Raw genomic sequence first — 27,695 nt, 5'->3', positions numbered from 1 at the left:
TGAAATTCTACAGAAAATGTCGGCTGGTTTTGTTCCCGTTAGGTGAACTCCAGCTCTTTTTTTTTTACTTTTTCGTTGTTTGTGTAGTTTGGTTTCGGCCACTTTTCTGGAATATTTTTCAATATCACCATGAATTTCTCCGTGGTGGGGGGTTTTTGGTTCATCTTTCTTTTAGGTTGGGCGGTTCGGTCACCTTTATGTCGGTTTCAATTCCTTCGTATGTAGCTGAGCGAAAAAAAAGCAGCGGTAGGGATATGTCCATGATTGTTAAGCCTAATGGGGTTATTTTGGCAGTTTAATGCTAGATTTGCCTGTTATCATTTCCCTTAAGATGCAATTTACGACCTTTAGGTAGTTTTCGCTTCCAAACGTGGCCCAATCAAGCGCGGGCCCCTACGGTATTTGGGTTGGAAAGACGCAGCCGGGCCGGGCCGGGCCCGGGCCATAAGGTTAAGGCCGATGGGCCGGCCCGTGCCGGCCCGTCGGCCTTCTTGACCGTATCGGGCCGGGCTTTCTGCGATAAGGGCTGGCCTGGGCTGGGTTTGTGCCCAAAGTTTTGTCCAATGCAGAGCTCTAGTGTAGCCTGGAAAGGGAGCAAAATTTGTATTTGTACCAAAACACTGATTTGGTATCATTTTTTATAATTTGTAAGGCCGATAAATTACTCTCATTATTTCAAATAAAAGAACGGTGTTAGTAGCAATTCTGCATTGTATTATCGCCTCAAATATGCGCATCACTAGCTTCCTGCTCCACAATAGACACAAGTATGAGGTACTGTGCCGGATTTGGTACTTTGCAAAGGTTGTGCCGGAACAAACAATTTAATCAAGCGTTTTTTCATCCTTTATCTGTGGTGGATGAAGACACGTTCAGACAGATATACCGACAGACAGAGAAAGAGACCATAATTATCAGGATTAACAAGAGGAAGGACAGTCGTGCTAAACCAATTAGCGCCATCAAACTCTCTGAATATGACCAGCGAAACTGGGAGTAGTCTCACGAATGAACGAACAAATAAAATCACTTCGTAAGTTGCGTCGTAACATATTTCTAGCAAATTATGTGAATAAATGTAGGAATGGACCATAAATTATTCTAGCGGATAAGCACTCGGTTGCCCGGTTCCCTTCAGCGCCTTAGGCATCTTGCACTGCGTTCAACCCAACAGGACAGCAGTCATGTTGCGTCTCTCAGTGAGACTTCGACACCAGACTCTCCCAATGGCACAGTAGGGCACGTCATCGGCGTTGTTGTAAATAGCTTTAAAAAGAATCGTCGAAGTAACGATGTGGTGCGAATCACATTGTACCCACCACGGTAACGGCGCAAATAGTGTTGCAGCATGGCGGCCGTGGTAGCAGTAAAACATGCTTTTACCCAACAGGCCACACTCTTTTACTAGCGGGGGTCACTGTTAATTTTTGATAGTGACTTTGGCTAACCAATTTAGCGGAAGCGATTGCGCGGGTAGGGTAAAATTAGTACAGAATGATCACGTCCAGATGCGGAACGGCACCAGCAGGATTTCCGTACGGGATGAGAACAGTATATCTTGACTTTTACCCAACCGGCCAACACGCTTCCGCGCTAACTGACCAGCCGGGGTCACTATCAACAATTAACAGTATCTCTGGCTGGTCAGTGAACGAAAGGGATTCTTCCTTTTGGAAAAATGTACTATGACTGCCCCCATGGATCCCTTGATGCAACACCATTTACACCGTTGCCGTTATTCACATGTTACACTTGCATACAACCCAGTGCGAGGGAGGGAAATCTTGGGGGATACGATCATGCCGGCGGGAAGGCTTGAGCAAGGCCGTCGCGGCGACATCACTTTCAGGCTAGAGAGCACAACTCACAAGACGAAGCCCATAACACCTTAGATGCACAGAACACAACGACGGCCCGCACGTGCACCGCCCCCTCCCCCCACACAATTCTGTGCTCGCATGATCGGGCAACCAGGGATCCGCCCGCGCTCTAATGTGAAAGATACCGGCGAAAATGTCGCTCAGAATTTTCTTCGTGTTGCACCTGGAGGGAACGTGCTAAAACGCTACGGCAGAAGCCATTCAAACAGCATTCGCAAAACGCTCGCTATTGCGTACACTTACGCTAATTAGGTTCGCGCATATTCGGGTATATATTGCAAGACGCAAGAAGGATTTTTCCCGGAGCACAGCCGCGTTAAGCCTCAGTGTGAAAAGGCAATAGCGTCATCACTCCTCTGACTTACGGCATTTGTGATGCCCGGGACGAAAATAACCACAACTGTCATCTTCAAGAGAAGGAATGTCATATTAACCGCACTCTAATAACAATAGGAGCGAGGGGAGACAGTTTCGCTATCATCATGCGCTCGGCGGTTCTACTCTCAAGCAAAGCAGTACTTCCTCTCTAACAAACCCAAACGACACCTGTGACCGTTTTCTCCCCGACGCCAGGAGCCGATTGGATTGCAGGGTTATTGGGTTTGTTTCCTGCGTACATGAACTGAGGGAGCGACGATACAGTAATGAAAGATTCCAACGCGCGTACCACAGCCACCTCATTCTTTGTACAAAAAAGAAACGTTACCTGCTGAGTAGCGGTGAAGCCCATTCTGAGGACATCTCTTCGCCCTGGGTGTGACATGATTGCTGCGTCGACGCCGGCCAGGGCGCCTTTTTGTACTAGCAGCTCTTTTCCGCCACAGTTCTCTTCTGCTGGCGTCCCCAAGACGACAACCTGTTTCAATAAAGCGTTGATATCGTTATCGTGAATACAACTGGAGGCAATCGTGATGTACTGGAAGCTCAGAATGTCACTATCGCTCTATATTAATTGCGGAGAGCCTTCTCGTCAAAAATGGGGATCCTGTGGGGCATGTCCCGTTTGGAGGCAAGGTGGCGGTTGCGGCGTATGACAATACGAGAAATTTACAAAGTTTAACTAGTACGTTTTTACGAATTTTCGGCCCGGTTTCGCTAGAACATGCGGCAAATCCTGAGTCACGAAAAAGGAAGGACGAGAGCATGCCTTGTTGGGTTACCAGACACGGAAAAATCGATATACATATACCTTTAGCCATCTAACTGTCTCTAACATTCCAACGTTCGACAGTTCCTGTGACGTACTAGTGCAGTCGCTCAAAATAACAGCCTTTCCGAAGGCGCGTGCGCATTCCGATGTCGGTAACCTGTACCAATTTTTTCCGTATTTCTTGCTACGTGACAAGTTGACTTTGAGGCGTGACATTTACTGGACGTGCATTCACGGAAAGCAATAAAGCAAAATTGTTTGCAGGCTATGCCTTTTTATATATCAAAAACTTAGAATATATTTTGTGACCATTCATTATCCCGCGCCCGTTATTTAGCACAGATAGTTAGCGTCCACTTAAATATACACTGTTTAGTAAAAAAACAAGGTGACCTTCTCTGATATCTTCTTTAAGGTTCTTCCTTTGTTTCTTTTCCTGTCATGCGTGCGTGCAAGCTTTCGTTGATGTCAAAAGCTTAGTTACGTCATTCGGATAGAAGGTGGGAGGATTAAGCAAATAATGGTTTCTATGTGGCGTAGGATAACATGCTATTCAAAATAAAACTGCAACTCAGACCGGCCGCATTACCTCAGAGGCTAAGGCGTTATGCTGCTGACACTAAGGACGGGCATTCGATTGCCCACTACAGTGGCCGCTTTTCATATGGAGGCCAAAAGCGAAAACACCCCTGTGCTCTACATTACGGCGGACATAAAGATCCATATGTAATCAAACAATACAATCCCTCGGCCTCAACTACGACACGCCTCATCGCCTGTGTAGCATCGGCCCATAAAACATCATAATTCATCTTTCAAACTGCAAGAAATTTGGGAGCATTGGTTAGGAAAACCGAGGCCCATGACCATAAATATGAAGCAGCCCGTATATTGGGAGAGAGATCTATTCCTGTAAACTCTGAACGGGTATGAAAAGTTGGTGTTATCAACTTTTTCACGATGTTTTTGTGGTATTTTCGGCTTTTACAAGGATAGCCCCTCGTGCTTTGAAATGACTCTCAGAAGACAATTGGATCGCTGTTTGTGAAGCAGCCTCATTTTTCAGGCGTTCTTCATGGTATGTATGGAAATGTTGCGAAGATAACGCGGGCGAGGGACAGTGCATTGGCGCCAATAAACGGATAACAGGAAGCTGTGTCAGTAGAGCCGTGCGAGCTTGAGCAGCGTTCTTCATACGGCAATATAAAGAAATATTACCTTGCCGCGTATGCTGCGAAACTTTTTCATAGCCTCCTGCACTGCTATCGCTGCACCTAGAGCGTTTTCGGCGATAAGGTTGTGGCCGCAGGCGTGTCCAATCTCCGGGAGGGCATCGTACTCAGCAATAAAAGCCACCGTTGGGCCTGCGATGGAAGAAACAAAAGCGGCTCCTTCAGTTTTGATAGCACACTAGGCGACGAGATAAGAATACTCTCATGAAAAACCTGTTTGAGAGTCTCAGCATAATTCTTGTTTGAATGGCGTTTGTCAAGTGGTGTATAGCTCAAACAAGTAAAAAAAGGTTAATTGAATCAATGCAAATAGGAAAGAACGCTTCAAACTAGGTTTTTTTTATTAAGTATGTCAAACGCGAAGAATTCGAGGAGTTGAGACAAGGAAACGTAACTACAAAGAACACAGGTAAACTCTTGTTCTACCTGTTGACTGTATTAGCTACTTTTCATGCGCCTCCTAATGTACAATTAATGTAAATTACGTGGCAATTGCACATTTGTACCTTTAATGCACATTAAGTGGCAAGTGGACATTACACTTTTAAGTATACATTGTCCACTTGCCAGCATTATAACGTTTTAACTATGCAATTGTGGGTTGCGGCGCTCACATCTATTAACCTTCAAAATAGGGGAACCATTCTTCCAGCATTCTAGCAATACAACTGAAGAAATTCAAGGTCCTGTGAAATCTGTGTATGTTTTTTTTTGTAATTTTTATTACGTTCAATCAACCGCAGCCCAGAAAGCGAACCACCAAATCCTACTTTTCTTCTTTTTCTGTCGCACTACTTATTACTTAAACTTTTTTGTCGGCAGCTACGGTATGCGAAAATGTTAAACATTATTCAAATAGCGAGCGATAAACAGCCACGTGATTTTGTGGGAGCAAAATTCGCCAAAAGCATTCTTCTGAGGCCTTCAAGAAGCGCGGTGTGGTAGCCATAAAATGCATGCCATCCAGTTACTGAAGCAACTGTGCCTAAACTAGTGCTGGTGTCTTCTTTTATTCACCTTCTGTACATACACCATTACGTAATTTCAATTGATACGAGCTACCGTGAGCTTTTTACGTGCTACTACGTCTTTGCAAACGGCATATCAATACTTTACCGCGCAGTACCGCCTGCAACTATTAGAAAACCACCATTCCCTCGTCTCTCCCTCTATCCCTGGCGAGATTTGACGGAACTTCCCGCCCCACAAGACGCATCCTCCACCACATCTATCCCGCATTATATCCACACCCACACTGCCAGGCATGGGGCGATTGAGATTCGGTGCAACACACCATTTTTGAATACCACTTTTTTTCCCGCTGTGTTAACATAACTCCCCAACTACGTGGCTGGAGGTGACCGAGAGTTCCTCACCCGGGCTACAGCTGCTAAACCCCACAAGGGTTCGAGGTTAGCTAACAGGCGTCCCCCACGTAAGGGGCAGTCGCTAGGAATTGGCCTCGCATGAAATGAAGTTTCTCTTTCTCTCCCTTCTCATCACAATGTGAGGCGTCCCTTGTCGCGGAAGATTTCTGTTCCAGAGTAAGAAAATACCCCTCAGGAGTACGGCATGCCGTAAGTTTTCATTTTGGTTGTTTCCGATCGTTGACGGCACACAAATAATTTCAATTGTGCCGGTAGCGGGAGGGCTGCATAATTACATAAGTTATTTTCTGTATCATGCCGTGTGGCAGTGCTTTCTCTGCAGCGCCGTGATGAGCTATAAAGGTGCCTCAAAAGGCCTTTCTTAATCCAGAAAAAAGCAGTAGTCGTGACAGTAAAAGACGCGCCTTATGAAGTGCTCACCGCGATCATTGAACATAGAAAAAGTCGAAATGTCGCAAACGCCCAATAATTATTCTTGGACAACATTTAACACGCATTATGGCAGGCCCGAGTATCCCTCCAGTGTGAGTGCAGAGGAAAGAGTTCTGCAAAGAAGGTAGTCTTCTGGACATTGAGTAAAAAGGAGCCTATAAGTTGCATTGCGCGTACCCAAAGAAGATGCACGAAAGATGCACCAGCAAGCGCTCCTTATTTATATTAGTAAAAAAAACTACCAAAATAAGACCTAAAGAATTGAGATATATTCAGAGAGTTGCGTGAATTTCCAAAACGTGGCCCAAGGAGCTATCAGCTGTAATAAACTTCGTGCTTTATACCCCGCTCACGCTTGTAAACGATACGATTACGAGCAGGTGCTAACGTAATAAATAGGTAATGGTAAAACTAAGTTGTTCTCATCTCCACTGCCGTTCCTTCTGTTTCCTGTTGCCGCGACTTAATTCGCACTTTCATCACAGGAATAATCCCTAAAATGTTCTCGGCGGAAGGCAAGCCATTGTCCGTGTGGCTTGCGAGCAAGAATGGCATGCCGCCCTACACTATTTTTAACTCATCCGAAACCATGGTTTGCACAGAAGAGACAGGATGTGGAGCACTTTTAGGGGGGTTATGCTGTGTCCTCACTCCAAAGGCGTGTTAGAAACCATACTGCAGCACTCCGGAAATCGTTAAACGCAGTTATCGGGGCAGCGCGACATACAGGTGAACAAGGAGTACGCCAGAAAGGCAGCAAAAGTGGGGATGCCATGAACGAATATTTGAAGGTAATCGGAACCAGTTGTTTGCGAGGGCACGTGCGCTCAAATGGCGGTGAGAAAAAAAAGGATTGAATGTCTTTTGAGGTTTCCAACAGAAAATAGTGGAATAAAAAAGTTCTGCGGTTGGAAATCTAAATAAGCATTTATGTGTGGGTTGCAACAAAACAATGCCACAGCCTAAGGTTGCCTGCCAGTCTTCATGAACGTGAACGAAATCCTGCGTTAGTAGTGTGGGTCTCGTCTGTTGAAATGCTGGAACGCAAGGCCGCGTTCGGCATGCATTTGGGCTACGCGGTAAGTGATCGCCATCAAGGCACGTGCCATGATAGCGCCGTGAAGGCAGGAGACTCAATCCAGGCTAAAAGCACTGCAAAAAAGGGGTGCCTCATCTCCTCACTTCACTTGAAATTACGCCACCCTTGTCCCGTAAATGATTCTCTTCTCTCCCTCCCCTCATGTTATTGTTTTCCTTTCTTTTCGGTACTCCCACTATAAACACGGACAAAGTTTGCTCAACGCTGCCTGTATAAACATTGCCTAACGCGTCTCGCGCTTGTCAATGGGAATGGTAGGGACGCTTAGTTGAGGCACTCATCTGCTATGTGGCGCGTGCCGGCGGACATCTCGCCTTACGTCACTGCTCGCGAGTCGCGAACGCTGCACGCACTTCTACGACGAGTGTCTGTCCGCTTGCCTGTTGGGCTTCAAGGGCCGTTTCGCTCACATCTTAGCCTCGACGGGGCGCTAGTTCTGTGGCGCAATGGGGATCTCATTCCACGTGTCGCTCGCTTCATACTTGCTGCATTTTTCCAAAAATAACTGACGCTGGCGGGCTGAAACAGTGTAAAAGCATATTGATTGTCTGGTAGTCATATAGCTAACAAAAAGAACGATATTTTCGGATCTGCCAGCTCTTATTTTACTGATATTTTCCTCTGGAGTATTTAGAGAAGAAAAAATTGCGTGCACGTTTCTTGTTCAGGCACTCACTTCTACAGTTACTTTCCAATATTAATACATGCTTGTAGATTTAAGAAAATTAGAGAAAACAAAAGGATAAGCAGCTTAGGGTCCCGCCGGGCGCTTCTACAGTACAGTCTTCAATTTTAAAAGTGCGAACTGATGCGGAGTGCGAACAGCGGGGTCAAAACAAGACCGAGATGCGGAGGGGACAGAGGGGAGATGCACCACAGAGAAAAGTTTGGGGCCTGTGATACGAGTACATAAGCGCGCAAAGCCTGAGTAAGCCTGTGGCAGCACAAGGGATTTTCCTTCGTGCAACAGCGGTTTTATCGGCGACAGACCAAGACAGACAAGCATGTTGAAAAACAAGAAGGCGTAGGAGGGCCGCCTCGGGAACGCTAAACAAAGTTTACACTAGTTTGCATGGTTTCCGCGAAGCAGCACTGGCCGGCGCACACGACAGAACGCTGGAAAGCTACGGAGCGGGGAAGGGTAGGAGAGAGCAACAGGAGAGAGGCTGTTTGGCCATTTTCCGCTCACGTGTTAGGCAATGTTTATATAGTGGGCGTTGGTTTGGTAAAGTGACCCTGATTATAGGGATTGAAGCCAGACGCAACGCAGCTGATGGGCGCCTCGATGTGGAGGGCTCGGGAATAATTTTGACCAACTGGGGATTTCTAACGTGCGCCCAAATGTCATACACACGGACGTTTTTGCTTTTCGCCTCCGTCAGAAAAGTGGAGTTTGCTGAAGTGAATTCAGTTGTCCCGTTTTGCACTGCTGGCACCTATTATGGGAACCCTTTGTTACCGTTGAACATTGAACATAGCCACAAAGTTCAAGCTTGGAGGGAGCTCGTAATATATTTCGGGGTCCAAATCCTTTTTAACCCAAATTTATCATTTCCTATGATAACTATCGAGCAGACATTTATTTCCTGTTATGAGAACAATGTTCTTAAAATATGCCTAAAGCTTCATTTGGCTCAGCAATGTTTATAAGCAGAGAGTATTTTTTTCAGATTTAATCATCATCATCATCACCATCATCATCATCACCAGCCTATCTACGCCCACTGCAGGGCAAAGACCTCTCCCATTATTCTCCAATTACCCCGGTCCTGTGCAGGGAAAGATTTTGGCTATGTAAACTGTTCCTTCAAACACTCTGTTGACCCTTTGATGGCCAAAATTAAATTATTTAGCTTAGGCGTGTGAGAATTTTTTTGTAATCTAAAAGGGGTTCCGACATCACAAATGGGAAGAGAATAAAACATTTGGCTCATTAGGAGGGACACTAGGATACACTGGGCACCGCGAAACACTGGGCATTGGCTGCCCATATGTAACTTGAACAAGAGAGTTATGGTTAAAGTGAAGACAATAACCCATAGTTTGTATTACTATAATTTGTAATAACAAGGAAATTGCACAAGTTCGGTTACCTGCCACTAGCCCATTGAGCCACTTGGGCTCGATGCGAGTAACACGCGTAAACAGTATTTTTTTTTCGCACATGGAAGTATGCGCTGCCCTCTCTTTAATTTTTGACGGTCCGGGATCCTTTGTCTGTCGATAGATGGTGTCAAATGTCGAAGAAACCACAGTGCGCAAGAGAAAAAAAAATTCTTTGAGTTGTTGCTCAAGCAACACTGGGCCTCAAAGGGTTAACTTTCAGCTGGATGCCTGATTCGAGGGAAAGAGACAGGTATACATACACTCAGATAGGCAGAAAGACAGCGGAAGAGACCAAAAGCATCAGGTGGAGCAGGTAGAGCAGTAAATATAGTCGTCTTTAACATGCACATTTTAAAGTCGAAACTATATCGCCGGATTTTAATCTACGGTTACTTTACCTGCCGGTTTTTTGGCGCTTTTAAAGAGGATACGATTTCTTGGGTTACTAAGACGCCAAAGTTTAGTGTATACGTCTGCATATCTCTGTGCCTGTCCGGCGATTCAGCCACCCGGCCCAAATAAAACTATGCCATGAACGAAAATTTTACTTAGGCAAAAGATTTGCTGTTTACTAAATCTTGTGGAATTGTTAATACTTTTCAATATCACTGAGCAAAAAGAATATATGAGGCACATTTGAGGCAAAATGTCACAACATGAGTGATGCTTGTCGCGTCGTATGAATAAAAAACATAGCTGCAGCATGTTTGGCATCTCAAATAAAAATACACGCCTTAAAAAATATTTGACACCTAAATACAAAAAGCGTTCGGGCGCTACACAAGTCCTTCTGTCGGCATTTGAAGAATTAAGCAGTAACGAAAGGTACCCATAGATGGCGCGAACCGGGTAATTCGATTGACAGCACTGAATTGCGATTGACCGGACTGAACTGTTTGGAAGGAACCAGAGGTGAGCATAAAATAGAACAGGTAAAATAGAATAGAAAAGAAATAGTACAGAATAGAAATAGATTGGAACAGAAAATACATACATATAAGGGCAAGGGGCAACCTGGCGGATAGAGTCTTTCGGTGATATATATATATTTTATTTATTCATACTGTAAACTTACTCAAAGGCTCATACAGGAGTGGTACAATAAAAAATACGACACTTTAACACATCTCTAAAAAGGTGTTTACCATAGAAGGGGTATTAATGGCGATGCATATTTTTTATTTCTCAGGTTAACGCACTTTCATTGATAATCAGAGTTATACAATTTTTCAAATTTAGCAACAAGCATGACCATAGAACGCGCTTCAACAACTTCACTAGGCAATCTATTTCACGTGTCTTAGGTTAGTGGAAAAAAGGACAATTTGAAACTCTTACAATAACGAACCAAAGGCTTGATATAACGCTGAGGCTGGTTCCACGAGAATCATAAAAAGAAGGCCCAGGTATGTATTTTTGTCTGTGTGTATGGCACCGTGATAAAGAAGATAAAGGAAGTTTAAGGATGACACGTGCCTGCGGCATGTTAATTTTGGTAGTCTAGATTGGTTGCGGAGTGCGATTATGCTATCGTACCGTGAATATTTTGAGTAAATGAAGGAGAGAACCATATTTTGTACGTTTTCTAACTGATAAATGAGGTATGCCTGGTGAGGATTCCATACTACGCTCGCGTATTCAAGAATGGGTCGTAGTAGAGTTAAATATGCTGCCTGTTTTGCTTCAGGGGGCTCCACTGTTGGTTTTCACCGCTATAATCCCATTTGTCTCAATGCTTTGGTGCGTATATTGTTTATATATATATATTCCACTTTGAATTTTTGGCAACTGTTACACCTAGGTATTTCAAACTGTCCGTCTGAGTTGGAATATGACCTGCTAGATTGTAATCAAAACATGGGGCTGTTTTTTTTTCTGGGTTATAGTGATACTTTTTGTTTGGGTAGCGATAATTTGCATCCCGCATTCGGCGCACCAGGCAGAAAAGTTAGCTAAGGAAGTGTGCAGGTTCATTTGATCATGAATGGTCCGCACAGCCGTATAGACTATGCCGTCGTCGGCAAAATATTTTCAATTAAGTAAACATATACGCGGCCAATTTTTGTTGGAAGCTATTAAGTCCGCATACGCCCCCCCCCCCCCCCCCCCCCCTTCCCTTCCAGAGGCATCGCCTCTGGTCCGAGGACTCATTTGTGCCTGTCTGGCGTGCAAACATGGGCAGGTATTTGTTCGCTCTCAAAAGGAACACGGAACCATACCAGGCCTTCTTCGGGCTCTGCTGCTTAGGCATGTCTTTCTACATTCCTATTCAGTGTGCATCTCGATTTGAAAGAGGCCTGGGAGACTAGGCTTTGGAATTGAATTTGGCAAGAACGGCTACTTCTTCCCCTCCACTTGCTATTGGCCAACGTGTGAGCTGTGCTCCAATAGCAGTCGATATGTGACGGCCGTGTACGAGTAGCCAAGAAAACTCACGCGAGAGGAGTATTGTAAACCTGAATCATTAAACTATATGAGGAGCATTTTAGAGCTGTCTGTGCCCGTATCACGACTTTCTTAATTTACCTGATTGCCGAAAAATGGCCGAATATCTCAGCTGTGTATGGCCTAGCGTAGATCGTACGCCCCCTAAAAAAAGGGTGGACGCTAAATGATTTATTCTCGGCCAACAAAATAATATTTGACTAGAAATATTACAGTAATTTATTTAAAACCTCATGTTCTTGTTTAAATTTACATTCACATTCACATAGGATGACCGTTTCAAGACAGAATCATGGACGACGTTGAATGTATTTTTGTAATGCCTCCTTTTTTATGCTGAAAGATAGAACATTTTGTGTTGTGGGGTAGTCTAGGAGGAACGTAATAGAAGCCATTATGGCATTGTTTTGCAAAGCCGACATTCACACACAAACGTATTGGAGAGAGGAAGCACTTATCTAGTTCTTATGAAATTTAAATAAAAGAAGCAGCTTTCTTGTACCTCAGTGGATTTCAACAAAAACGCATGTAACGGGGTCAGTCCTCTGCTAATTCCCTAGTATGGATACTAGGTATTCTCTTACAAACTCCAACAACGAGACTACGTCTCCTAACAAACGCTTTCGAGTATAAAACTTCATGTAGAAAATACAATAGTGAGGTCTACTTTGTTCTGGTGTACAAATGTTTCGCGCCATGATGGTATCGGTCCTTTTAGCGAAACTTCGGGAGACCAGTAGTGCCAAAGCTCGTCAAAGGTGGGGTTCTATTGACTAGGCGTGACTCATTCATGTATAACCAGCGCGCAAGCAGCACGCCATTGGCACTATCTACAGGGTGTAGCTATGCCTCAAGCGATGTGACGTCAGGATGCTTGCGTCTGCCTCGAAAGGCACCGGGGACCCTAGACGACCAAATTAAGTGTGAGATTTTAGGGGTATATCGGAGTAGTAGAAGCCGGAAAGGGTAATAGAAATTTAATACTGCTGCGTTCCCCAGCCCCACTCTGATTGACTCCATGGGTATCGCAGGCTGCAAAATGCTGCCGTTACCGAAAGTGTACAATGCCTGCATCGATATTAGTGAATATAGCGATGCTGTAATCATGAATGCAGGTGGGTTCACTCCTGCCCGCGGTGACAGCGATTATGATAATGTCGAAAAGCGAAACGCCTTGTGTTAAAATTAAGGCTCACTATAAGTGTACCCAGGGGGTGGTAAGCATTCAGCGCCTTCCACCATGGCGCGCCTTATACCCCAGATGTATCTTCGGCGCGTTAAACCCTAGAATGAGTTAATCAGTGCCTGGACGTTTATGCAGCGGTTTGTGGGCTCATTTCTTTGCCACCAGTTGGGTCTTCTCCTGCTAGAATCGCATTAACAAAGCACGTGTCGCATATCAGTGAGCGCGCCTGACTGTCTTTTGTATTGCTGAAGCTTGTTTGCAAGGCCGTTGCTGTCATGCAGATTAGCTACACAAAGCAAATACGTTATCAGTCACGCGTGCTATTATCTTTATCGTTTCGCCTTGCATAACGTTTCCTGCCTTGTCTACCCACAGAGTGTATTTGAACGCTGGGTGTCACAAGCCCAAGTTCCTTGAAAGGAGCATTAGGTGCACTTTTGTCTAGGCGGCAAATGTTCGCCTGGAAAATGCGAAGTATTCTGTTTTAAGTTCCTGCTGGACATGACATGTGCGAAACATGAAAAGGTGATTAGGATTTAAAAGAGCAAGATTTATATGTATTACCAATAAGTATAAAAGTTGTCTTGGTTCTACATGGCAAAGGTTCTCTTGAAGGGAGTCCACTGTAAGAAGCAAGTTATCAGTTTGATATGCTTCTTTGGAATTGCTACCTTTGGTGATTAAGCGGTAGTGGCTTTATTTATTTTAAATAAATCAATTGACAGCGTTTCTATATTCCTTAAACTGGCGTATACAGCACATCCACCGGCTTTTTAAAGTGCCTAACAGTGTACTAGATAAGTGAAAAAAAATATTTGCGCTGAACTTGCGAAATTTCGGAAGCGAAGTTGAGAGATAAGTAGGTCGAGCGCTCCCTCACCCCTGACACGTGTTACATTGGTGTGCAAATGTTTTGCAACGCGGTGAAACAGAAACGTTTCAGGAACTAAGGTGTTATTCAAAACATCCACACAGTCAGGGCCATTCATTAAAAGAATGGGTATGCGAGTGCAGTGCAATTCAAATACGAAACCAGAAGTATCGCCAAACATAAGGCAAGGACAACCGCATCCTAGGTATGTTAATCGTAAACGACTTGTAATCTGGCAGCATATCAGTATGAGGTCACAACATGAAATGGGGCTAGGTTAGCCGTCCGCAACACCGAATTATAGCTCATTAAAAATGATTCTGGCCTGGCAAAGAAACAAAGCATGTTTCACGTTCCTGGACGTTTACATGTGTACAACTAAATAGAACCAGCGCACACAAGCCCTGAAAATTTATCGGTGTGCCCAGCAAAATATTTCAAGCTGTTTTTGACATGTGGAATGAATATTTATAGATTATATAACAGCAGTTACGATATTAAAATGCGTTTAACGCTTTGGTATTTACAATTTAACTATTTAGCGAGAAAGTTACGCAATCAGCGTTTCACAAACAGAAAGTAATTGATTGCTTGATTGATTGTAGGGTTTAACGCGCCGACGCAACGGAGACGATGAGGCGCGCCGTAGTGGAGGGCTCCGGATTGATTTCGACCACCTGGTGATCTTTAACGTGCGCCGAAATCTCGTACACACGGGCGTTTTTGGTTTTCGCCTCCATCAGAAAAGCGGCCGCCGCGGCCGGGAATCGAACCCGCGACCTCGTGCTCAGCAGCGCAACGCCTTAGCCACTGAGCCACCGCGGCGGGTACAAACAAAAAGTAGTTGAAGGCTGATACTCTACGCTATAAACCGAGGTGACATGACCACATGAAGCATATGCTTTTGTGCTGAACGGGAGCAGCATTAGCAAGAACACACTGAAATGGGCGAGCTTCTTCGAAGTAACGGGATGACACGAAAACATTTTGACTTACCATCAGATCCACCAGGAGCCGGAAACTCAGCCTTAAAAGCGGTATCCAAGAGAAACTTGCGGGTCACTTCAAAGCCCTTCCCTTCGAGAAATTGCGTGAGCCACTCGTGAGATTTTACTTCTTTCAAGGCCAACTCCGGGTTGTCCCACAAAAACCGACTGACACTCCACAGGTCGGCAGAATTGTCCTCAATCACATGTTCGACCAGCTTTTTCAGGTCGGCTGCCGACATTGCTCGCTGCTTAAGTAGGTACTGAGGTGTAAACGCCTTAGTTTCACGCAGATTTAGCGGAGTTTCTTGGGTTGTGCGGGATGGAAGGCGGTTCTTTTCCGGCGACACAATGCTCGTCTAAGTTCTTCCCTCAACTGGCGAACTACTAACGCTCTGGCGCTTGAGGGCTTGTTGACCCTCACTTCTTACCACCATGGGCGGTGTAATCGTTCCAGATACTGCCAAGCCAGCGCAATCGCTCAGTCGACACAGAGACCCTCGACACGAAGCTTTCCGAAACGCGACGATGCTCGCTATCGCGCTTTCGCGTGCTATCGCTTGGAGCAGGACGCAAGCTGCTCGAAAAGCCGCAAGAAAAAAAGAAAGGAACAAAACGCGGAGGGAGAAGCTAGCGGGAAAACTGGCTTGCACGCCACCGAGGTAAGAAGGCTTTCTAAAAGTCATGATTCAAAAGGATTACATTGCAAATTGAACAGCGATGCCTCCTCGCACGGCCGGTGAGTTATTCTAGAGCAAGGGTAACAAAAATCTTTCGGCAGCGGATGACACGGGAGTGCGATGAGAGCACGACCTGTGATTTGTAGGAGAAGTGTTCCTGGATTTATTATTTTGCAACACCGTTGTTGGTGGCAGCAACTGTTTGAGCAGATGCTCTAAACGAGGAAAGCAGGCGAACTCAAAAACGAGGAAGTCATGACGCGGGACTAGGGTAATAACTTTGCAGACTCTGCCAACCGGCAATGTTCGTTCCTACCTTCTTCGTATTGACGAGGTCACGTAGCGCATGCCAAGGAAACCTAAGTGTACCTTGTTCTACTAACAGCTCAACACCTCTTGAAAAATACCCGCAGGTCTATTGCGAAGCTTGGGTTTGAGAAGGCAGCTGTACGCAACCTTCGCATGGTTCTACAAGCACATGCGTTCGTCCTTGCTAACGCCATGTAAACCGTATATTGTATGAAAGCGTTTTTTTTATTATGAGATGACTGAAGCTGGTATTGCTTGTGGTGTTAATGTCCACACTTCAAACTATCTGTAAATTTTGTTGTTAGAGGATTCACGGAAACACATGCTGCTTGCAGAAAGGTGTAAATTGTAGGTGTGCATATTTGTCGTGCGGTTAGCAATGAGACGTGTTCATTCTCGTAAACAGTAAGTAAATATGTAGGTGTGATTTGGTTGAAGCAGCGAAAGCATTTCCCATAATGTCCCGCAATGCGTCCAAAAGGAATAACCTTTTCGCTTTTCTTACTCAATGGACAATAAACTCACGTGAACTGCTGGGCTCAAAGGAAACATGGGATTGCCAATAAGTTTAGGAAAATAAAAAAACAGGACGTCTAACACGTTAACCGGTCAAAATACACAAATTATGCATTATTGTTGCGGCACTTGAACGAATTTCCAGACTGGTAAACACGAGCGAGAAATTACTAGCCTTAGACAACACCTCCTGCCCAGTATGTTATTGAGTACACTGACAGCAACCTGTGTTGCTCGGGGGTGTACTGCCGGTAATTGTGAAAGTTGCGAAAAAGTTGTTTTCCAGTGTGTTTTTTGCTGTAACGTCCCTTACACAGATGTCGCAACCTGGCGGAATAAGTATCAAAGGTTTTCGTATTAAATGGTACGAATGTGTACTGTGTCGTTTCAAATTTTGCTGTGTGGCTTCGTAAAAACTTCATATTTTTTCTGACGTTGATCTTTCTATTTTTAGTAGGGCTTTCTGTATTTCCGAAACGTGGGAAAAATCATCCTTCACGCTTGGGACAAACCGCCATTACTAGCAGTGTTTAGACAGCGTGTAATTTGTACTGGTGACCCTAAAATGTAAACGGAGCAGAGTTTGGAGATTTTGGGGGGATTCATCCTCCATGTGCTTAGACAGCAATCTCTTACTTGCTTTTCAAAAGAAGGCAATCTGTTTAGTTCAGCTCCCTCACTTATTAATTAAAACCGCCCGGCAACTAGATATCTTTCGGTGGGGATAGGTTGTTTACGTCGTATTGTGTTTGTTGTCACGCCAACCGAACTGCCGTTGGCGTGAGAGGCGTAAGGAGAAACCGTGGAGGCTTCTTTGTTATTCGCCGCGCTTTTGGGTCCATCCGCCGAGCGGGCCCCGAAACGACGCATACAAACGCGTCGGTCACTGCATAATAGCTGAAAGCGATGTAAGCTTTCGAAGAAGCATTTCTTTGCGAGGAGCCGGCACAGGGGGACCGTTGACATTTTAACCACAGCGATTACCACCAAGAGAATTCCAGAAGCGGACGGGAGCTCAAGGTCGGTCAAGGGGTCAAACATTGGGTCATACTGAGGAAGATGTCACCAGACGTTCTGTCTGTGATATTTGCACTGCTAAAAGGTACTGGGCGAAGTTGAGTTCGTCACGATTCTGGGCCTGTGGACTTGGCAGCTGGGATGCGTCGTTGGGTAGACGGCCAGGCTTTGGTAGGCGCTCCACTTGTCGCCCCAGAGCCGATTCCCAACGTTAGGTCTGCTCTTAGGGGTTTGTTTTCATAACGGTTATATTTCTATTTCGCGGAATACCTTTCGGTTTCTGCACGAGAGTGAGAGAGGTTGGTCACATGACTGTTTTGAACCCACCTAGCTTTGTTTGTTACGGTGTCCAATATGTGGCCTAGTGCGGGCTAATGAACGAGCCATCCTCACTCTCAAGTTGTGACGTCCCGTTTGTGGGCATGGTTTTAGTGGTAAAACCGAGGAGTTCGATGGATTGAGAGGACAGACAGAGACAGGAGGTGGAGAGCGGTGAGCCCCGCTCGATGCGGGCCTTGCCCGAGCTATTGTATGCGATCATGAGCCGTTAAAGTTGTCAATACGTAATGTGAATAAAGTGTAAATATTGTACATTTTGAGTTCATATCCAGAAATCTGGGACAGGAAGCTTCTAGTTCAGCTGGATGGCACCACGTGGCGTATCAACCTTCAAGATTTCAAACTTCCCGCGGTGACGTATTCGGTGAAGCGGGAAATGAAAATTATAAGAAATAGAATTCACGTTTCCAGTAGCAGGCTTTATCGCCGATCGCCTTTCCGTGTGTGCTTCTTTACCTACACCTCCCCTTAAGCACACCGTCATGTCAGCACTGCTTGTGCTTTTGATAGCGACCGAGGCGACGTCGCTATCAATGTAAAGTTGCTTTTCGCACCATCGGACGTCGTTTGTTGAGCTCTGCGGAATATAAATGCGACGGTAAAAAAGGAGGAAGGAGAGCAGGAGGAGCGTTATCCTTTTTTTTAGTGCTAATGCACTTTATAAGCGACCCCAAACCATCCACCGCCGGCGGCGGCGGCGTCCGCAGTGCTCCTCTATATTTAAAAAAGAAACAGCATCCGGCGCCATGTTTCGATCCGAGGACTTTGCGGCCGCAGCGCGGCGCTCTACCGACCAAGCCACGGACGCGACGGTGATATCAGTGTAAGTGACGCGCCTTATATCTTTAACGCATTCAAACTACGTCGTCAGCGGCGTGCGTTGGCGACTCAGCGGCGTTATAGCGGCTTGATAACTGCGTGGTGTACACGTGATACTACAAACCCGATGGAAGAGATGGAAGAGAAGGCGGCGAGGCGGTGGGCTGCGGGGGCCGAGCGCAAGCGCCGCAAGCGGGCCGACAACCGTGCATTCGCACTTTCACATTCTCCCCCTCGGGGAAATGCGGGGGAATTTTTTTCTCTTGGGGCTAGGATAGCTGGAATAGCTCGTCTTGCTCATATGAACGGCCAGCGTGGGTTTCGGTGCAGTAGGATTACTATTTAGAGAATTACGTACCGACGGCCGACCGAATTTTATCGCCGGCCCGTTCAGATATCTAACTCGGGTTTGCTGATATCGGCAATCTATACAAATGTCTTAAAGCTGTTTTACAGTGTTTTCACCTAACCACCAATATGAGGGTTTGGGGTAGATTACGTGTTTTCACGAATTACTCAATACGTGTTCACCCAGTTACCCAACTGGCTTTTGATTACAAAGGACTACTTGAGGATTTTGTTCTAATAAACCCTCAAACGAGCCAGCGGGATCTTGGAATTTACAGTCCTACGAAAGTGAACACGTGTGGGATGAGATATCATTGCCCAGCTCAAAAGCACTGGACTTCCAGTTTTTAAATTTTCTGAGTACATTCCAATAATTGCGCAGGATCTCAATAAAGGTCCATCTTTAATTATACTCCACACACACAAAACAAGTCCGGGTTCACCCAAAGTGATCCGGAAACGCGTTTCAAAGGTGGCAATCAAATGCATTCAGCTGGTAGAACGGATTATGACGAGCACTTGAGCCAAACATGAGCCCCAGGCGTTGTACGTATAATTTGTAAGCAATTTTTAAACATAGCCTTTCTCAGCCGATGAGGCTGACTCCAGATTCCGCGCTGGCTACGTCAGTTCAAAGCCTTTCGCTGTTCGTTTTCTAACGACGTCACGCCGCACGCGACGTCACGATGGTGCGTTTCCGGTCTCCATTCGTGTGCGGGCTTTCCTACCGACCGCCGCGCCGTCTCGGATTTAGCAGCGATGTTCCGAAACGAGCTTTCCGCGTTTGTGGACAGACATGAATTACCCGTGCTGCGTCGTTGGTTGCAAAGCCAGCCACTGGCGTAATGTGAAAACGAGGCACGCTATGCCGAAATATCGTCTGGTTCCCACTCATCGGGCTCTCGGAGTCGACGGTGCCAAGATTTTTAGATGCGACGCTCAGAGCATCTCTTGTCGGCGGCCCTGTCCTTCCTGCGTGCGTCCGTTGTTGTCCGCTTGCGTCCGTTGTTGTCCGCAGCCACTATCCCCCTCTCCTCTCCGATAGCGAACACTCTCTCGCGAGGGGCATTGGATTGGATTGGATTGTCTTGTCTTGACTTGGCTTGGAGTGGATTGGATTGGATTGGATTTCTATTGGATTGGATTAAAGTGGATTGTGTTGGATTGTGTTGCGTCATAGCCGAGGCAGACGCACTGGCGCTGGCGCGTGCCCAGGTGAGCGCGTGTGCGGCCCAGCGCGCTCTCACTCCGCCGGTGGGCGGCGGTGCGCGCGGTGCTGCGCATGTGCAGTACTCTCTCTCTCCGCGGTCTCCTCTCCTTCGGGCGCGCTGCGTATGTAACCGGTGTGCCGCTCTCCGGCGGCCTTTCGGTCGATGGTTGCGCTCGCTTGCGCTTGAACCCCCCTCAGCGTCGCATCACACCAGGGTTCCCGCGAGGGGAGATGGGCGTAATTTTTTTTTCGTGCTTGTGGCGGGCACTTCTATCTTTTAGAATGTCTGCGATATAATGGCCTCTTAAAGGTTATAAACACTTTATCGTGAGGTTGCTCCGATAGTTTGGACACCTAAATCAATTCGGTAAACGCATTTTTCGCAAAGTTATACGCGCATTTGCAACGTAAACAAACCGTCCTTGTTGCAAGCCTAGCCGGAAAAGCCGGCGGAGCAAAAGTCGAAAAAAAAAGCAATCAATAAATAGTTGAAAAAGGTTCCAAGACCCTTCCTCCGGCCCCGAAAGTAAGTTAGGAAGGAGAAAAGCCTCAAATATCCAAATTGTAGCGTCCGCGCCATCCTGACAAAAACCGGCTACGAGTAGGGCGCGACCAAGGGTGGGGTATGCGAGCAGAAGAAAAGATGAAAAACTCGGCAACCCGAGGGCCTACAGAAAACTGTAACCACTCGGTGCGGCCGGCAGAGCAAGGGCTACCGATCTTTGAGGTTCGGATTCATAGTGCCATCGAAAAGGAGGATCAACGCACAGGCGGCGTTGGCAGGATTCACAGACGGGAAGCCGAGCGTCCTGACGCCACGTGACTATTTACAGTGGGGCCCTTCGATTTACCGTCTCGGACTCACCGCGCACTCCCCGAGAAGCAATCCGGCATTCGTTTTCCATATGTATTCCTATCGCATGGAGAATCTTCGTACTACCTGCGGACTATCCTCGGAAAGTCCGATATGGTAAATCGAAGAGTCTCAGTGTTTCCAGCTTTTTCAAAAGAAGCAAAGAGGGAGGAGGAAGCGATCGGCTTAGGAGGGGTGTACTTTTATCGCTCCTGACATGCCTATAGCCCAACGTAGGGCAATAATTGCAACTTCAACGCGTTTCTGCATTGATTCCTTGAGGCATCATAGGGATATGGTAATTTCCTAGAAAAGTGTTTCTCGGTGTCTGCTTGCGTGCTTTGAAGAGAGAAAGAGAGAGAGAGAGAGAGAGAGAGAGAGAGAGAGAGAGAGAGAGAGAGAGAGAGAACCACTTCATTGAATGGCCTGCAGTCGGTTAATTCAGATGTCTCCCCACTGGACGACGGGTCTTCACCGCGACGCGGCCATCACGTCTATCTCGGGCGTCGTGCTCCTCGAGGCCTTGCCCACTCGCTACTCCTTCGGGTCAAGAGGGCCGCCGCCCCCTTCGCGGGGGTGCTTCCCCCTTCCCTTCAATTTCGCTCAGTCGCTGCCTTTCCAGTCCTGCCGAGACCTGCTGCACGGCCTGGAGCTTTGCTTCTCGATCGTAGGTCTTCATCGCCGCCTCAATTTGCGGAGGAAGCGTCGTCATCTTGCTTGCCTCTCTTTACTTCACTCTGCAGTGCACCATGATTTGAGCCGCGGTGGCTCTCTCCTTCGCACACAGTTCGCACACATCACTTTCATAAACACTGGGGCACACGTACGGGGGTAAGCAAGGACCCCATGGAGCTGTCTACTTATCAAAAACTTCGTTACTCCAATACCGTGTTTGCGTCTCTTCCTTGACTTTCATTCCTTCGTCTTTTGGCGCGAATAACTACAACATACAACTGCAACACTTCCAGTCCAACCTTCCGCAGAATCTTAGCTCTCCGTGGCTGGTGTGCACATTCTCTACTCACGTGTCACGCAAGTTGACGTCAGCAAGCACGTACCACGCTAACCCTTGTTCCACGCCTTGCAGCGTGTTGTGGTACCGCGGTGGTAGCGCGGTGGCAACGCACTCGGCTCATATTCCGGAGACCCAGGTTCCATTCCCAATCGCTGTGAAATATGTTTTTTATTTACCCTTTATGCTGCGTCCGTTTTTTGCGCAGGATGATAACAACAAATTCACCAACAACAACGCCGGTTGTTCGCACAGTGGGGCACTTCAGGCTTTCGCCTTTAAAAATCGCTAGTTAGACTGAGAGCTACAGAGCATTCGTGGGGAAGTTGGCTTTGCCGTAAAACTTATTCTGTGTGCTTTCGTCTGTGGACGCCGTACAAGATTCAGTTATTTGTGCTGGAGAGGGGTGTTGGTATAAAATATCACTCAAACACTAAAACGATTCTTCCGGAAATTCTTCGAGGAAATTTCATGTCTTCGAGGTAATGTCTTCGAGGTAATTTCAGACTTTGTTCTTAACTATACCTACTGAGGCGAATATAGATTTGGGGGAAAATAACGCCCTTAACGGTGTACTCAGTATGTGTTATCCCCCTTGTTACGTGTAATGACACACCCGGGCATGGCCGGGAACAACGGCTAGTTTATCAGAAACTGCTGTGAGCACACAGCAGTATCTGAGAATCTTGTGCTCGTACCTTTTCTTGTTACTGCCTGTTTGTTTCTTTAAAGGGATAATGAAAATCCCTACCGGCTACCTGCTATATTAGAACATTTTAGAATTAGAACTATATTAGAAATATATTAAACATTTATGTTTCAAATTCATTGCTTTGTGCATTTTGTTTACTGAAAGAATATACCTCGAAACTGTCCGATTTCTTCTCACTCGCTGAAGCGGCTATGTGCCTCTTAGAAAGGGACAAGACGAGAACTTTTCTTTCAGAGCCGGTAACTTGCGTTTATCGCGCAATTAGAGGAGCGCCAGCCTGACACCGGGGATAACTGAGTTCAAGTGCCATCAGTTCCGACCTCTGTTCTTTAGCATATTTCTTCATTTCCATGACCAGACAACTACAACCATTACAGCAACGACAATTTCTCTCAGAATGGGGTACTTAGGGCTTTAGAGTTAGAAACCACGTAAGTGGACTTGCTATGGCGTAGCCTAGCGATTAAACTTCTGCTTATAGGACTTGGCTCACATCTCGGTGGGAAGGCTATATTTATCGTCTAGAATGCGGTTGAGGTAAGGTTACTTTTAAGGTCATTGGTGCTCCATGCAGCCATTACTAGAGGGGTGCTCCCGCTGAAAGCGGATGCAGCTGCTCACTTTGCCAATTTTTTGGTACCATAGCAGTTTTGAAGAAAACCACTAATTTACTCTCGCGATGCCCAGCGTCAAGCAGGCGATGGTGACTTGGGGTCTGGCCCGGGTTCCTGCCATTGATGAACGTTCCTCCGAGCTCCCAGATTGAATTGGGGCAAGCCGCGTCACGTCACATTTAAATTACTCTTGCCACTCGTCTCGGTGGCTCGGTGGCTATAGTTCCGCACAGTATTGTCTTGGGCGAGTTGGTACATAGCCAATTATCGAAGCGAAGCACAAGACGAGGCACAGAAACACAGAAGACGACACACAGAGCGCTAACTTCCAACATTATTGACACAAAAAACCCAACCACCACATATACAGGGCTTTTATCAGCCAACATACCCCTTTTGAACCAACTAGGTGTAGTTAATATCATAACACCACAAATAAAAAGGCGTATAAATTTAACATTGCCAAAAAAACGACAAAAGTGTCAGAAGTACACCAATAAAAACGATAAAAAAGCACAAACATTACAAATAGGAGGTTGCCAAACAAACGCAACGGCAAGCAGAAAACGCATGCGCGAAAGACACACGCTCCGGACCACAATCCGTAGGTGTGGCCTCAAAAATAAGTCTTTGGCCTCTACGGCGACTGACGCTTTCAAAACCCAACGATCCCACAAATCAGCGAATGGTTCTCGCTTCCGAAATTTCGCGTGTAAGGGGTTTCGGTGCTTGGACACAGCAACACACTTCTCAAAAAGGGTAAGAGAGCAGCCACACGTTTTTCACTTCAAATCAAGAAAGCACCCGTTCTGATAGTAAAAATTCTAGCTAAGCTCCTCTAAGCGGTCGTCAAGGCATCTGCCCAATTTCCCCAAGTAAACCTCGCCGCAACGTAGCGGAATCTGGTACATGACACGCTCAGTGCCCTTAACTAATTTATTCCTGTGCTTCCTTTGCCTTGTATGAGGGCCTTCTGAACTATTAGGCTTTGACAACCGGCTGACCTTTCATAGCTTTTTGGGAGAAGAAAAAACTACTTTTCTGTTGGAGTGAGAAGCTATTTTCTCGAGATTATGGGACAATCGATGCAGGTACGGGATCCCTGCGTCTTTACTTCGCTCCGTTGGCAGCTGGGCATCATCACTTTCTTTCATGCGTGACTTCCTGAGTGTGCACTCAGCCACCGAGTTGGGTAACGTGCTTCTGCCACGCTGACCATCTGCTTTGCAAGGCTTTAGCGCATTTCGTGCCCGCAATACTTCTTCAAGGCGTTGGTAACGCACAGGCTCACGATGCCTCTTTTAACAAGTTTCGAATGGGAAGAGTGATGGAAAGGCAATGGTTTCTTGGCTCTAGTTTATAAGCTCCAGCAAATTGGTTAGTCGTGAAAAGAAAAACATATGTCAAGGAAGCGGATTCTATTCCAGACAGGTAGCTCAAACGTACTTTCGAGGGGCGCTACTTTTGTCTTCACCATGAGTGGAATTTCGTTAGCATATAGTTGGATATCACATGCGGAGCACTCTAGGAGGAAGAGGTAATCATCGACGTACCTTATTACCTTTATGAGTTTTGTGCCTGGGAGTGAGTTTGCTATGCTGGTATCCACTTTAGCTAAGTACAAATCAGTGAGAATGGGTGCTATGCACGAGCCGATAAAGATCTCGTTTCTTTTTAAGTATGGCCTGCCTTCTCAAACAATGCAGGTGGTCCTAAGGTAAAAACTCCAAAGTTCCAAGAAGCTTCTCGATGAGATACCGGTATCATTTGGGAAGGACAAAGCACGAGAACTGTCAATAGCGTCCTCGACACAGGTCAGCAGTACAGCTTGAGGTAGCGAATAAAGTAAGTCATTAATGCATACAGAGAATACCTTTAGCCACTGGTCAGACTAAGAGCTGATGAAGTCCCGAACGTTCGCCGAACTTACAAGCAGGCGTGATTTATGACCAATAGGTTATATCTTTGATAGTAAGTACAAAGGAAGCGCCTTTTGCTTCATGCCATTCTCGGTAACACTCTCGGAGACAATAAGACAGAAGTGCATTATCTTCGCCGAATTTCCGCAAGTCGGCAATATGAGCTTCCCAATACATATTGGTTTATTTTGGTAAGTTAGTTTGATGGAGATAATGGCATGATCACTGCCTAAGTGATTGGCTTGACACGTCCACTTTAGTAGCGGGCAGTTCTTCATAAAGGTGAGGTCCGCTATAGTGTCACGCGTTACGCTATTTCCGATGCGGATATGTTCAGTAAGCTTGTTTCGTAGACAAAATCTATGATCTAGGATGCCTTTCTGTAGGCGCGTGCCTTTCCTGGAATTTGGTGGTATGCCCATCGCATATGTGGTGCGTTGAAGTCTCCAAGTGCTACGAAGCGGGCGTCTCTTGCTATTGTAAGAGCTTTTTGGATGAGAGTATTGACATCGTTTGGTTGGTGGATAGGTAAGCTACACACGGTGAGAAAGAAGAGCGATTTGAATTTGTTTTCGCCGTCAGAATTTCTACAAACGTGTTGGGGGTATCGGAGGCAAGGACATGAGCTAAGACCGGGAGATGCGCTTGTACAAAAGTAGCCGTCCGGTAGTAAGGGTTAGTTGGTAAAGTGCTGTAGCCAATCAATTTAGATTGCGGGACCTTTGTTTCTTGAAGGTCGAATACATCTCTAAGATCAGATGCGATGAATGCTTCTAATTGATGTTGCTTGCTTGTGAAAGATCGGCAATTCCATTGAAGTATGTGCAGCGGAAGGTGGATTGAGTCTTCATGGGCGTCCAGGTGTTGTACTGGTATCCTTGGAAGTGTGTGTTTGTTGGGATGTGTGTGCGGGTAGAAATACGAGCTTGGCTTTTATTATAATCGGTGCGGCAGGAGACGATTCGGGTTTTTGGTGTGGATCATGCTGTGCATCCATGGATTCGTGCTCTTCGTTGGGTACAGAGAATGTGGCGTGTACAGTAGCTACTGCTTGGTGTATGATGTTGGTAAGTGGTGTTACCGCAGCCTTTAACTTCAGGTCAATCTCAGTCACGATGTGTGTTTTGAGGGCAGGAACCTGTTCGGGGAGGCGGTTGTGCAGGTGCAAGAGTTCCATGTGCTGTGCATAGACATATTCGAGTGTCAGTTGTGTTGACTCTGGTTGGCTGTTGGTGGGAGGGGGTAACGGATGGAGCCGTGGAAGAGGTGGCAACAACAGCTAACCAGCTCACAGGGTGGTGGGGCGCTTGCAGGCTGGTATTGGGTAGAGCCGAGAAGTGTGTCCTTGTTAAGCGGCGGAATCGAAGTGGGTGAGTTTTTCGTGGAAGTCTTATCAGTAGTGCGTGTCGGGGCTGTGATGGTGGGACTTGAACGTTGTGGAAATCCTTGTTGGCAGTTGAATGGGGACCGTAGCGTAGTTTGCATTAAACAAATTGTGCGTAGCAGAGTGGTTCACAGTTGCACAGTATCCACAGATGTTCTGAGGTGGTGTAGGGCACACATCTCTTCTGTGTCCAGTCTCTCTCCACAGTTCGTACAGACTTGCGTCATCCGTCTATAAGAAAAGCACCTCAGGAGCTCACATCAAAGTTTGACGTATTATGGGACACGATAGACATCGGTGTAAGTAGAAGCGATCTCGTCTGGCCGATAAAGCGGGCGCGGATCAGGTATGGTTTATTTGGGGCGACCAGTTCTTTGAGAGTCAGCAGGTCAATTTCCTCCGAGACACCGAGGATAACACCTGGCGAGGTGTCCGGGGGCGGCTTCATGTTGGCACGAACTTGGTATGTGGGGGACAGGATGATCAAGGCGGTGATTGGGGATATGCAGTCGATAAGATCGATGTTCTTGGATCCGATGACTACTATGTTCGTCGTTCCTTGATGTATAATGGTTACCTGCGTTTGAAGTCGGCGCGACCAAAGCCGGTGGTTGCGACGAGGCTGTTCGAGATTTGAGATGTGCCCCAGTTTTTGACGACCATGTTTATTACCCCAGGTTTATACCAGGTAGTATTACCCCGATAGACTGGTCGGGAGGTATACGCGGTGTAGGATGTCTTGGCGCTTGCATAGAGGGTGCTTTCTGGTCCGTCTTCGCTTATTTGGAGGCATTGCGTTGCGATCGCTTGCTAATAACATAAATCCGAGGGTTTCTCGGTAGAAAAGAACTCTCACTGTGTGCTGCGAGCACTGTAAGTTCCTCGTCGCTGCAATCCATGGTGGACATATCACCAGTGGCGCTCGCGATATTGCAGGCTGCTGCGGTGCAAGGCGAAGCCGATGTTGTGCCTCGCTGTGGCATCAGGGTTGGCCCTCCGTTGGCGGTGGTGAATTTTTGAATAGATTGGGTGACTGGCTTGTTGAGTGGATCACGATGAAAGTGGTATTACGGAAATACTTGCGTCGTAATGGTTACATTGGTGGCAAAATCAGGTGGCGAGGATGAGATCGTCCGCGGCTGGCAAAGCCAGAAGCGGGAGCTGAAACGAAGAGCGTTTGGATTTGAC

The 27,695-nt window shown here is 46.4% G+C and overlaps 1 protein-coding gene across 1 annotated transcript in view; it reads right to left on the bottom strand.

Annotated features, from left to right (window-relative positions):
• The window catches only part of LOC144148682 (xaa-Arg dipeptidase-like), a 34,816-nt gene extending 19,540 nt beyond the window's left edge, over positions 1–15,276 (bottom strand). The window contains exons 1-3 of the mRNA XM_077680197.1: positions 14,786–15,276; positions 4,249–4,394; positions 2,587–2,736 (exon numbers count right to left, since the gene is read on the bottom strand). Coding sequence (XP_077536323.1) covers positions 2,587–2,736; positions 4,249–4,394; positions 14,786–15,017 — 528 coding nt within the window. The 5' untranslated portion in view covers positions 15,018–15,276. The remainder of the gene's footprint in view (positions 1–2,586; positions 2,737–4,248; positions 4,395–14,785) is intronic.
• Positions 15,277–27,695: the final 12,419 nt, after the last annotated feature.

The sequence above is a fragment of the Haemaphysalis longicornis genome, unplaced genomic scaffold (assembly GCF_048455015.1).
Source record: "Haemaphysalis longicornis isolate Haplotype H1 unplaced genomic scaffold, Haemaphysalis longicornis Haplotype H1 scaffold_8, whole genome shotgun sequence".
Taxonomy (NCBI): Eukaryota; Metazoa; Arthropoda; class Arachnida; order Ixodida; family Ixodidae; genus Haemaphysalis; species Haemaphysalis longicornis.
This window is presented reverse-complemented; position numbering and strand designations above follow the sequence as displayed.